Source organism: Bufo gargarizans, chromosome 2 (genome assembly GCF_014858855.1).
Source record: "Bufo gargarizans isolate SCDJY-AF-19 chromosome 2, ASM1485885v1, whole genome shotgun sequence".
Classification (NCBI taxonomy): domain Eukaryota; kingdom Metazoa; phylum Chordata; class Amphibia; order Anura; family Bufonidae; genus Bufo; species Bufo gargarizans.
Genome location: NC_058081.1, coordinates 339,043,617 through 339,056,810, shown reverse-complemented (window position 1 = coordinate 339,056,810; position 13,194 = coordinate 339,043,617). Strand labels below are relative to the sequence as shown.

Genomic DNA, 13,194 nt, shown 5'->3' with positions numbered 1-13,194 from the left:
TATATATTGATCTAGTAAATATTATAAATATTTATGATAGAATCTTTACAAATCTGTAAGAATTTTCATTTGCAAAGCAATGTTTTCTAAAAAAAATATATTTGAATACCGTATATATAACATGCCGCAAGCCCCAAACTGTTCCAAACAATTCACAGTAGAAATCTTCTGAGAGAGTGATGTATGAATATAAGCAAGGATGGGGGTTGCAGTACTCCTTCGCTCTACCTCTTCAAAGTTCTTGAAAACTTTCTATAATCCCAGCTGAGTGGTACAGAAATAAGATACGACTGGCCAAACCATGTCAAAGTGTGGATGGGTGTATAGCACTGTCCCTCTCACTGCATTCTTTAAGTCTTTAGGAGAGTTAAACAGCAAATGCCTTTCTAACTGACTCTACTGCCTGGTTGTAAAACTTCTGGACCTTCTAGTTCTTCCTTTCTCTCTTTCTCTGGAGTACTGTAGAGATGGTTTTCTCTCTGTGGATCTCTAAGAGGCAGTGATTCTCTGGGATGTAGGCCTAGTTCTCTGAGGAGTGTGCATATGTAGCTTCTCTGACTTCCTCAGCTAGCACACTACTGACTAACTAAACTAGAGGTGGACCTAAGTCTATCTCCTAGGTTCCCACAGGGTCTGAGTCAGTATTGTTAACCCTGACTGATCCATACAAATTGATATAGGTTATGCAACACATCAAATAGCATTGCATAACAATTATAATTAGTATACTATTCTGTGGTACTGCATATATACTTTTGACAAGATCTAAATATTGTTTCTATTATTGAAATAGTACATCTCTTTACAACAGTCTGATTTACTCTTAAATGGATAACCAAGGAGTCGCTGAGGGGTCCTTTGCATCTAACTAAAATATATGTGTTATTGCCCAACTATAAATTTTTTTTTTTTACAAAATAGCAAATAATGAAAATATAGACTATGCATATAATGTGCAGACTGAAATGATCATTCTATCGTCCCATCATACTGTGGATTTCAAACATATGTATTATTGCTGTCTTCTAGTTATAGTACCCTGAGGAACCTATAAAAATTACAGTCACTTTAGGTTTCACAGCACAGGAGCCCTGTAGGCATGGAATGAATGCATTAGTTACTTTTAAGATGTGTGAAGTTAGGTCACTAGGGAACTCCTGTTAATGTTGGCCGATTGGGTCATAAGCACAATGCAGAAATTCTCCTGTCTGTCTGTTGTGCGGCTTAGCCCATCTGCTCATTTTTAACCATATGGTATACAATAATCTGTGACTGAAGAAATGCTGCTTTCATGTATCTGAATGTTGTACAGTGCATTGAAGGTCTACATGAATACCATTCCTTTGAAGTACTTGCTGTTTTTAGCTATGTCCAAAAAGTATTAATATTGACTGCCATATTTTTGTTTAATGCAATTATGCATAATGGATTTTTATCTTGTTTCATAATGAGTTACTTCTCTAAAAGTGAACTTAGGTCTATAAAAAAAAAAGTGTAAATTCCTCAATTTGTACAAACTAACGTGGTCATATTAGATGCTCTTTCTAAGACCATAGGTAGCGACTGCAGGGGAAGGACTGTTTCCGAAGATGTGCACTCTCATTCGGTACTCTACAATGTCTTCATTGGGGTCGTTGTTGCAGTACCCGAAGAACCTCAAGTAGTTTCTATGTTCTTCCTTGACGAGGAAGCAGTGGAACATCTGTTGTATGTCGGCCATAAATGCTACAGAATCTCTGTGGAAGCATAGAAGTACCTCTAGAAATCTGTTGTTGAGGTCTGGACCAGACATCATTTAGCGAGACGCCTTCGCACCTGGTGCTTGAGTCGAATACTACTCGTATCTGTCCTGGTTTTTTAGTATGATACACACCGAATATGGGTAAGTACCAACACTCCTCGGAATCTTGGACCGCAAGTGCCATTTCTGCACGGTTGTTCTAGAATATTCTTTCCATGAAGGTAAAGAAATGTTTATTTGCTGCTAGTGTCCTCTGAAGTTTGTGTTTGAGGGAGATACATCGACTGTAGACAAGTTCTTTGTTGTTAGGTAAGCGTTGTCTCCGGGGTATAAACGGTAAATGTGCGACCCAGCTTTTTGACTTGTCTTTTACTATTCCTTGATCCATGATCTTCAAGAACAGCATGTCTTCTATGGACATTGCGACCCTCTTGTCTTCTCTTGTCTTGTGGAAAACTGTGCACCCTAAGTGATCTTGCTCACCATCGCAGTCGTGGTCTTCACAGGAGGTATCTGCAAAAGGACAAGGCACAGGAGCGCTGTGTGGCAATTTTCTTATCAGGAAACTTCTGTGACATAGCTGGAATAAGGAAGGATGCCCATTTTCAAGTGTGTTGGTGAGCATACTGTTGACTGAGGTCGGCTTGTGTGCTCCTCCTAGACAGGCGTCTCCTATGATGACCCATCCTAGGTCAAGGCGTATGGAGAATTTTGGGGACCGTTAATCTGTCCTCTAGCCTTATGAACTAATAGTATGTCTCTTACAAGGATTAAAACTATCTCGTGGCTTCTGGATCCAGTTCCGGTATCAGGTGAGCTATACTTCTCAGGTTGGGGTAGTATACCGCTACCTCTGGTGTTGGTATCTCAGACCGGTTGTCAGGTATGTGATTGCACTCCAGTATGGTTGGCAGGGACAAGCAGGTCTGACCATCTATAGACTCCACCTTGTACCCAGTTGCTTTCCTCCCTGCCGTCTCAACAGTACCTGTACATGTCCTTAAGAAGTAGGGAGAACTGGGCCCTACGATGTTGAAGGTGTCGAAGAAGGTGGATTTAGCTAAAGACCTGTTAATTTGATCATCTAAGATTGCGTATACCTTGATCGACTTACCCCGGTGGTGCTATTACCACATTAATAACTACAGCAATAGTAAACCCTAGCTGACAAGAAATATAATTAAATTCAAACCCTGCTGGGCAGAATAATAATAATAATAATAATGTTAGTAGTGGTGCCCTCCACATTGTGCCAAATAATGCTGCCCACCATAGTGCACCCAGGAGTAATGAGGCATCTTTATAGTGCCTCTAGCAGTATTAAGGCTCCTTTTTGGTGATTCCAGTAGTTATAATGTCCCTTATAATACCCCTAGTCGTTACTGTACAATGCCCCCTATAGTCCCCCAATAGTTATAATGCCCCCTGTAGTTCCCCCACTAGTTATAATGCCACCTGCAGTGCCCCGGTAGTTAAAATGCTCCCTATATTGACCGAGTAGTTAAAATGCACCTAAAGTGCCCACAGGTGTAATGTCCTCTGTAGTGCCCCAGTATTTATTATGACCTTTGTATTACCCCCAGTAGTTATAATGCCCCAGTAAGTATAAAGTTCCTATAGTGCCCCAACAGTTATAATAGTCCCTGTAGTTCCCCCTAGTAGGAGTACCAAAAAGGAATAAGGAAAAAATCCATTCCTTTTTTATATTCCTTTTTGATGTTTCTATGCTCTGAAGCCAGGAGTCTTTAATCCAGTGGTCAACTATACAAATGGCAGCCAGACTAAGGATATGTGGTTGGGTGAGTTCTACTATGTTTTGCACCTAGTAGGAATAATGCCACTCTGTAGTGCCCCAGTATTATTGTGCACCCCTGTAGTGCCTCCAGTCCTTATAGTGCCCCCATGTAGTACATCCATCCTTATAGTGCCTCCTGTAGTGCCCCCAGTCCTATATTGCCTCCTTGTAGTGCCTCCAGTATTTATAGCGCTCCCATGTAGTGCCCATAGTCCTCATAGTGCCCCCTGTAGTGCCCCTACTCCTTACAGTACCTCCTGTAGTGCCTCCAGTCCTTATAGTGCCCCCATGTAGTACCCCATCCTTATAGTGCCTCCTGTAGTGCCCCCAGTCTTTATATTGCCTCCTTGTAGTGCCTCCAGTCCTTATAGTGCCTCCTGTAGTGCCCCAGTCCTATATTGCCTCCTTGTAGTGCCTCCAGTATTTATAGCGCTCCCATGTAGTGCCCATAGTCCTCATAGTGCCCCCTGTAGTGCCCCTACTCCTTACAGTACCTCCTGTAGTGCCTCCAGTCCTTATAGTGCCCCCATGTAGTACCCCATCCTTATAGTGCCTCCTGTAGTGCCCCCAGTCTTTATATTGCCTCCTTGTAGTGCCTCCAGTCCTTATAGTGCCTCCTGTAGTGCCCACAGTCCTTATATTGCCTCCTTGTAGTGCCTCCAGTATTTATAGTGCTCCCATGTAGTGCCCATAGTCCTCATAGTGCCCCTACTCCTTACAGTACCCCCTGTAGTGCCTCCAGTCCTTATAGTGCCCCCATGTAGTACCCCATCCTTATAGTGCCTCCTGTAGTGCCCCAGTCCTTATATTGCCTCCTTGTAGTGCCTCCAGTTCTTATAATGCCTCCAGTCCTTATAGTGCACCTTGTAGTTATAGTGCCCCTCATACTGCCTTACTACTATTTTCCCCAACACATAGTCACCTGGCTTCCCACCGCTGTCAGCAAGACAGGCCACAGGCTTCTTCCGGCTTGCGGCTTGAGCTGCTGTCTTCTAAGCTCAATTGGTCATGTTGAATTCAAGTCATTAGATTGCGACTGCCTGCACCTTTCTCCTTCTCAGAGACCTCAAGGCTAGAGACCTGTGGCCTATGTGAGAGTTTGGCAGGGCAGAGAACCATTGGCCCCTGTCTCCTGCCACAGTGATTCAACTTAGCCGATGACCAGTATATTCAGGGCCTTGAACAAAACATCTGGAACCCAGGCTCCATATGTTTTGACCAAGCAATGTCCCTGGATAGATATTTGATTTGAACTCCATTTATTCTACTGTAAAAATGTATAAACACACATATAAAATAGCAAGGCACACCTTCCTCAACATGCCACAAACAGTGCCAAACCTAAAGTGCCTAATAATCTCTATGCCACTTGCTACTTGTTAAAGTGAAGTTTACTGGATTAGCATGGAAGAAAACACACAACCAGGTTGCTTTAGGCTACTTTCACACTCACGTTTGGTGCGGATCCATCATGGATCTGCACAAACGCATCCATTCAGATAATACAACCGCATGCATCGGTTCAGAACGGATTGTTTAGTATTATCTTTAACATAGCAAAACGGATCAGTCTTGAACACTATTGAAAGTCAATGGAGGACGGATCCGTTTTCAGTTGTGCCATATTGTGTCAGTGAAAACGGATCTGTCCCCATTGACTTACAGTGTGTGTCAGAACGGATCCGTTTGGCTCAGTTTCGTCAGATGGACACCAAAACGCTGCAAGCATCGTTTTGGTGTGCGCCTCCAAAGCGAAATGGAGGTGGAACGGAGCCAACCTGAGCCACACTTATGCATTCTGAGCGGATCCTTTTCCATTCAGAATGCATTAAGGGCCAAACTGATCCGTTTTGGACCGCTTGTGAGAGCCCTGAATGGATCTCACAAACGGACAGCCAAAACACCAGTGTGAAAGTAAGCACTGCTACTTCTGTATCTATCATTCCGAAGTGAAATGATTTGACTGGAGAGCCTTTTTAATCTGTGTTCATGCCTATACTTATATACTAGTTATTAATTTACATTCTGGCCCAATGCACACTTAGGGGACCATAATTGTATAGTCTATATGATCAATGAATATTTACACATGCAGTATGCAGTCCATAGACCAATAGATTGAAAAAGCCCCAAAAAATGAGTGATGTCATCATAAAGGTGGCTATGCTCATAAAGGGGACATAACTTGATGTGCACTCTTCAAGTCTAGAACCAATGTTAGTGTCATAGGTTGGGGCATGGCAAGCAGTGATGTCATAAGGGGTGATGGCCCTAACAAACTGTGCAGCCACAGAACTCCTAGTTGGTAGTGAGCCATGGAAGCTACTGTATACCAGGGAGTACTGGTGGCCTATGCTGCATGCGTGGTGTGGCCCCCCATTGCATTAGTGACATTCTGGGGGAGAGGGGATATCAGAGGCGATATGGTACACGCTGTCATTACATGGAGGCCTGACCCTACAGATTAGGCAAAAGACTTCTTCTACACCCAACTGCCTAACAGCCAGACTCAGGAATTGTGCATAGGAGGAGGGACAAATGGCGGATCTTCTGGGACACATTTAAAGGGAATCTGTAACCAACAACCTCTCTATCATACTGTTTGCGTAGACACATAGCTGTGGTTCACCCGATTAAAACGCTGTTTTTCTTTGTTGATCTTAGGCTCCGTTCCCGAGTTATGATACTTTTTCTTAATATGCAAATAAGGCCTTTGGTGATATAAGGGCGTCACCATTGCTCTTGTTGCCCCCAGACTTCACTCTGTGGCCAGCAGCCCCTCCTTTGCTGCTTTGATTGACAGGGCTAGGCAGTGATAAAGCAGTGCGGGAGGAGCCGGCCACAGAAAAGAGTGGAGCTTGGGTGCAAAAGAGCAATGGTGATGCCCTCATTGCACCAAAGTCCTAATTTGCATATCAAGAAAAAGTATCATAACTCAGGAACAGAGCATCACATCAACAAAGGAAAACCGTGTGTCTATATAAACAGTTTGATAGGGTGGTCGCTAGCGACAGATTCCCTTTAAAAAGAAATCTAGATAAATTTCTCTCCATTTTTTGTTTGTTTGTGTATTTCCTATGTTTAGTATTCCTTTAAAAATAAATCACAAACTTATTAATACAAACAAACTAGTATCCATCAATCTAGTGTACTCTAGTCCTGAAGTTTGACTGATAAAGGTGCATATAGCAGTAATATCTTTTACACAGGATAAGATAAGAAACAGTGTGTGTCTGGCACGTGTTGAAGTCATAAGCATATTCTGTATGTCAGCAAATTAAAGATATGTAGTGATAGATATTGTATTCTTTTCTTATTTCCGTCTTTAAAGTTTGCCACCACTTGCCGTTCTACTGTCTTTGTTCATTCATTTTCAATCCACAACCCCACATTTATTATTTAGGGAATTATCACACATCGGCACTGATTTCTAGTTCTCGGTTTCAGCTTTTATGACTGTCGAATAAGTCGTGCTGCTACTGGATTAATGAGAAGGCACTAAATGTAGTTCATCTGTGCAGAATCTAAAATCCATTTAAAAAAAAGCACATTGCCTGGTAAGGTTGATAATGCTGATTAAAACAATAGCTTAAAGTAAAGTTTCTATGTAGCAGCATGCGAGATATATGAGTATTTTTAATATTATTCAAATTACCTGTCTTGGCTATTTTCTGTGCTCCCAAAGAAATGAATGGAAGGCAGATGCACATGCATGGTGCACTCTCCCAAACTTTGACCTTTCCATTCTAGATATAGGTGTGGGTCCAGGTGTGACAACCCCTTTTGTCAGTTTTTGCTCTAGTCTGAATTGGCATACTTTGTGCCAAATTTGGCAGACTTTGATACATTTTGCACATCTTTAAACCTTATACTTTTTTTTTTTTTACACCACCCCCTTGGGAGCAGGGCCTCCATCAGGGCAGTATGGTCCAGCTACTTCCTGTCAGTGACATTATCAGCCTCATTATTATTCACATCATGAAACCGGGAGGTCTTTCTGTTCCATATGGGTTGGAGAACACACAGACATTTGCTAAAGAAATGATTTTACTGCCCTTTGTTGGGCATTGTGCCCCAGACATTCAATATGGCAGGCAGAGAGTTTACTGCTACACTATAGAACTATAGAGTTGTATGGGTAGGATTTTCTGTGCCTAGAAAAGCTACTAATCAGTATTATTATATATTTATTTTTTATGTATTACTGTTCAGTAGCTTTTCAGGCATCTTTAGTTCCAGCATTTCTTTTATAGTTAAAGTAACGCTGGAAAGTAAAAGTAAAATTTTTCTGCAAAGTTAATGCTACTAAAAAAAAAAAAAACGGATAAAAAGCTATTAACTACGAAAGCATTTATTGAAGCTAATAAACTTAAGGATTTTAATTAAAGCTATTATTAATTATTAAAACTATTTACTATTAAAGGGCATCTTCAGCAGATTTGTACCTATGAAACTGGTTAACCTGTTGCAAGTGCACTTGGCAGCTAAAGGCATGTGTGTTGGCCCCATGCTCATATGTGCCCACATTGCTGACTAAAAAAAGTTTTAAATATATGCAAATGAGCCTCTAGGAACAACAGGGGTGTTGTTTTCACCCCTAGAGGCTCAGCTCTTTCTGCAACTGCTGCGCCTCCTGCACTTTGATTGACAGGGCCAGGCAGTGAAAAGGCTCTGTGAAACCAAGTGGAGAGGGCGCGGCAGTTGCAAGGAGAGCTGATTTTCTAGGAGTAAAGGCAACGCCCCCACTGCACCTAGAGGCTCATTTGCATATATTAAAACATAAGTTTTCTCAGTAATTCAGGCACATACTGTATGAACATGGGACCAACACAGATGCCTTCAACTGCCAAGTGCACATGTAACAGGTCAGCCAGCTTCATAGGTACAAATCTGCTGACAGATGCCCTTTTAAATATCACAAAACAGTATTTGGCATCCCTGTAATCATAATACTTGAACAATATAGTGAGCTTGTTATTTATGGTGATCGGTACACAAAGATGTAAATAAAGATGGCACAATTGTTTATTTCCTTACCATATTAAAAGATGATAGAAATTAAAATCTTACTTATGTGCATGGCAAAATGTGTCAAATTTATCAAATGGCAGACTTTGATACATTTTGCACATCTTTAAACCTTATACTTTTGTCTAGAAATGCTTTTCCAGCTTTCCTTTTTTTTTAACCCCCCCCCCCCCCTTGGGAGCAAATAAAAAAAGAAGTTATGGTTGTTATGGCTATGAATGGAAGTCAGTAGGGGGCCCACGCAGTTTGCCTGTATAGGACCTTTACGTTTGTGATGGCAACCATGCCTGGGAGTGATACTGGGAATTTTTTTCTGACTTTTAAAAACAAAGTGGTAAATCTGGAATGAAACGAATGAACATAGCCATCCTGGCCCACTTTCCTACCTACTTTTCAAAAGTGGCGACAGCAGCATAACATTTTTTACGTAAAAATGTTGTTAACCACAATTTGTGACTTTTTACTGCCAGAATTCTAGTTCTGCAGGAATTATAAATTCCTCCCCCCAAGAGGACTTCCCCTGCGTAACGGAAACGGGACGAATACGTTTTGCAGCCCATAGACTTCTATTATAACGAAATGAATAACGGACTGCCTCTGAAGGCATTCCGTTATACATTCCGTCATAGAATTGCGTTATGGGCCGTGGTGACGGAATCCATAACGCAATTCACCTTTTACCAGTAAACGAAGCGTGAACGAATTTCAAAATATAAAATTCGCTCATCTCTACCTGCAATCTTTCTCGTGTAGCTGTGTTCAGAAATGATGCTCAGTGACCTCTTCCAAATTTTGAAGACTTGCAGCACTCGTTCACTTCAAACAAGGATTATCTTATTCACCATCAAGCAGCAAACATGGCGACATTTCGACTTAAAGTCTTTTTCTAGCCATTCTAAATCAGGTATTGCCAGCTATTGGCGTTTTTAAATGAAAATAATAAAAACTGACTTTGTAAGAAACATAGGTACAAATTTGCAATTTGCAGTGAACTATTCATGAGATAGGGCAAAAAGAAATAGACAACATAAAAGAAACTGCAAGATAAGATTACGAGTTTTGATCCCTCCTTTTTCATGTGTAGTACCGCCACATCTCTGAGTGTCATAAAAGCTAATGTTTAATATAATGAATCAATCACAGATAATTGGGGATTGATAGGACACTATTAAACATTAGCAAACATGGCACCAGCAAACCTAGGTAATAACTGTGCCCTTTAAAGGAATTTTGGAATCTGTTCAATTTCTCTATGAAATAGTGCTATTGTTATTAGCCAGAAAACACATTGATGGATTTGCTATGCAAAGAGCAACGCACATCTGGCAGAAAAAGTGGAATAAATGCTGTGCGCCAAATTTATTATGTATTTTAGACACTTTTTGCACCTTCCTCAACAAGTTTAAAAATGTGTTGACAAAAATGAGCAAGGCTAGGGATTGAAAATGTGCCAAATTTCTTATTACCATGTTCCACTTAAAGTACACTAGCCATTAGTTGGTGTAAGAAAGATGAAGTATGTTCGCTATCTCATGACATTATGAATTCTGTTCCAGTATTGATAGATTTCCCAAATCTGTTTCATATTTAGCTTTTAAAAAAGACCATTTCACCTGAATGAACTAGAAATGGACAGTAGATCTGTATGCAAATGAATAAAGGGGAATGTGTCTGAAGGTGAAACATATTCTTTGTTCTAATATGTTTTTATTTTCTGATTGTATTATTTTTTTATCTGCTTACTAAACATGATTATGGGGCCAGCCATCTTGCCTGAGCTGTTCACAACAGCATTTAGAAATGTGCTATGGGCCATGACACAATGAACAGGAGGTGACTCATTGAGTTCTATGGAGGATTTTTTTAGGCATGCTCTGTGACCTACACTGAGGTCAGGAAACTTTGGAGGTTTTCGCGGTCCAATTATTGGGCAGATTGTCAGGGATGAACATTCCCACCAATGCTCGTTCCCGTTAATCTGTATGTCTGAAGGTGCAGCTACTCACCCAATGAATGAGCAAAACGGGCGCGAATAAGCGTGTAAAGTGGTATATCCTATCTTATTTATATATAGGTGATATCTGTCATTGTAAATTCTGCCTTAGATGATAATGAAATGACTGCTGAAAGTGATCTGTACAGGTCAATAAGTGGCATCTATTATTAGGCCTAGTGGCCAGTGTGAAAAATGCAGAATGTTAGGATATTTTTTTAAATATGGTGACATTAAAAATTAAATATGGCATCACCAAAAATTCTTTAAAAATATGATTCAAACAATAGGTCATTTTTTGATGACACATTCCCATTAATAGATTTAACATTATGATTCACCAGTAGCAGTGGCATATTAAAATGTGCAACATATCAGCAATACCGGGCAGCATCTTCTTCCTGGAATTCTTTTATATTATTTAATGAAGTTATTCTTTTGTAACTTAGCACAATTATAAATGAAAGCTCAATGAAAGCCTAGTTTGATTAATCTTGCATTAAGAGACAGCTTTTCTTCGTGGAAAGAGACACTCAGCACTGGAGAGCCATCCAAGTCTTTTAATTACACTTTTTAGTGATGAAGCAGTTTGCACCCTGTTTAATTCCTTTGTCAGCAATGAGTTAAAATTCATGAGCGTCCATGCCTTTGAATACTTACTCTAGTGCTGCTATTTTCTGCGCCAAGCTAGCCATCACAGCGAAGAGTCGCAGGTCTGTTAGGCCATCTGTTACATAATAGTCCACAATCTCTAGAATCTAGAAGAGGAGAGATGGGTAGAACAGAGATGATGAAGGATTGAACAAGAGCAGATTGCTGCTGAGCTTGGATGGCGAGATAATGAGCGCTGATTGTTGCAGACACAAGCTACATTAGCATAGTAAACAAAACAAACCTTAAAATAAAATCATCTAAGTAGCAGCAATCATGAAAATAAATGACGTGAGCATGGCACCTAAAACTGGAAGCTTTGGAGAGGGTTTTATATTATGATTGCATACCCATAAATTACCCCTATAAAACACCCACAATGTTTTACTTGTCCCAATGCTCAATGTAAGGGCTGTACATCTGAGTGAGGATAAGATTTTATGCGTATCTCTAATAAAAGATATGGAAATGCTACCTATCAACATGGATACCTAAAAAAAAAACATGTTCCTAGTGCCACCCCCACAATATAACTACTCTAACACCACCATTTACAAAGGCTTTACATCAGATATTTTAGTGTAAAAAAGTTACTACATTGTGGCGGAAGTGATATTTTGCACAAACATTTTGCAAATTTTTATGTTTATGCCGCTATCACCATAATTTTTTTCTAAATTGGATAGACCTTAAAGAGGACCTTTCACCGATTATGACAATGTGAACTAACTGTACAGACATGGAGAGCGGCGCCCGGGGATCTCACTGCACTTACTATTATCCCCGGGCGCCGCTCCGTTCTCCCGCTATGCTCTCCGGTATCTTCGCTCACTAAGTTATAGTAGGCAGAGATTTCAGTCACTAAGTTATGGTAGGCGGAGTCTGCCCTTGTTCTGCTGTAGCACTGGCCAATCGCATTGCAGAGCTCACAGTCTGGGAGAAAATAACCTCCCAGGCTGTGAGCTCTGCGCTGCGATTGGCCAGCGCTACAGCAGAACAAGGGCAGACTCCGCCTACCATAACTTATTGACTGAATTCTCCGCCTACTATAATTTAGTGAGCGGAAATACCGGAGGAAATAGCGGGAGAACGGAGCGGCGCCCGGGGATAATAGTAAGTGCAGTGAGATCCCCAGGCGCCGCTCTCCATGTCTCTATAGTTAGTTCACATTGTCATAATCGGTGAAAGGTCCTCTTTAAGGAGGGTCTTTTGCCATGGGATTTTGATATGGACACCCATGCTGAAATTTCGCCAGCAGCTACATGGTTTCTTCTTGGCTTCTGCCTCTCATTCATCTCAATCGGAGGCAATACTGAAAATCACAGAGTTGATCTTTTTGTTTTTAAAGGAGATAAGCCGCTGCCAGAGATTTCTAGCAGAGGATGTCCCTATTGAGAACAGATGCACACTTGGTCGAGCCCAGTATGCATGAGCTTGGATAAGAAGTGAGTAATAGCTAAATAAGTGTTTGACCAATAGCCATCTTAAAGTGTATGGCCAGCTTTATTCAATCTTAAACTCAGTTTAGACTCTTTATGGTTGAAGAACTAAAATGCTTGCCATTTATTCCAGTAGGATTTCAGACCTTGTGAGGTTATGTGTTCAGTAGTGTTGAGTGAAGCCAAGCCATCAAAGCAGAATTTGGTCCAAAGTTTAGGAAAACTTTTTCTCGTTATAACAAATCGGGGTTTCCTAAAATGGCGGCTTCACATGTTACAAACTAAAACAAAATGTAGAGGAGACAAGCCTAGGAATGCAAGATCACCCATAATGCCATGCAGCCAGCCAATCTGCAGATAGCCATCCCCTGTGATGTCACAGCACTATAAAACCCTCATTCCGCGTGGTCTCTGCCATTGTCCTGTGAGATGGGCATAGGGAGAGATGTGGCCAGTGCTAATGCACTATGAACAGTGTTGCTCAAGATGATTAACAGAAGAATATTAGAGAGGGAGAGTACAGGTAGAGTGACGGGAGACTTATTCT

At 41.0% G+C, this 13,194-nt stretch overlaps 1 protein-coding gene across 2 annotated transcripts in view; it reads right to left on the bottom strand.

The window, feature by feature from the left end:
* Window positions 1-13,194, bottom strand: part of LOC122925946 — a 405,237-nt gene that overhangs the window by 82,757 nt on the left and 309,286 nt on the right. Inside the window, exon 13 of one of the 2 annotated variants that reach the window (XM_044277293.1) lies at window positions 11,218-11,315. The exons of the other annotated variant lie outside the window; for it this stretch is intronic. Within the exon in view, the coding sequence (XP_044133228.1) occupies window positions 11,218-11,315 (98 nt within the window). The remainder of the gene's footprint in view (window positions 1-11,217; window positions 11,316-13,194) is intronic. 2 annotated transcript variants of the gene reach the window in all.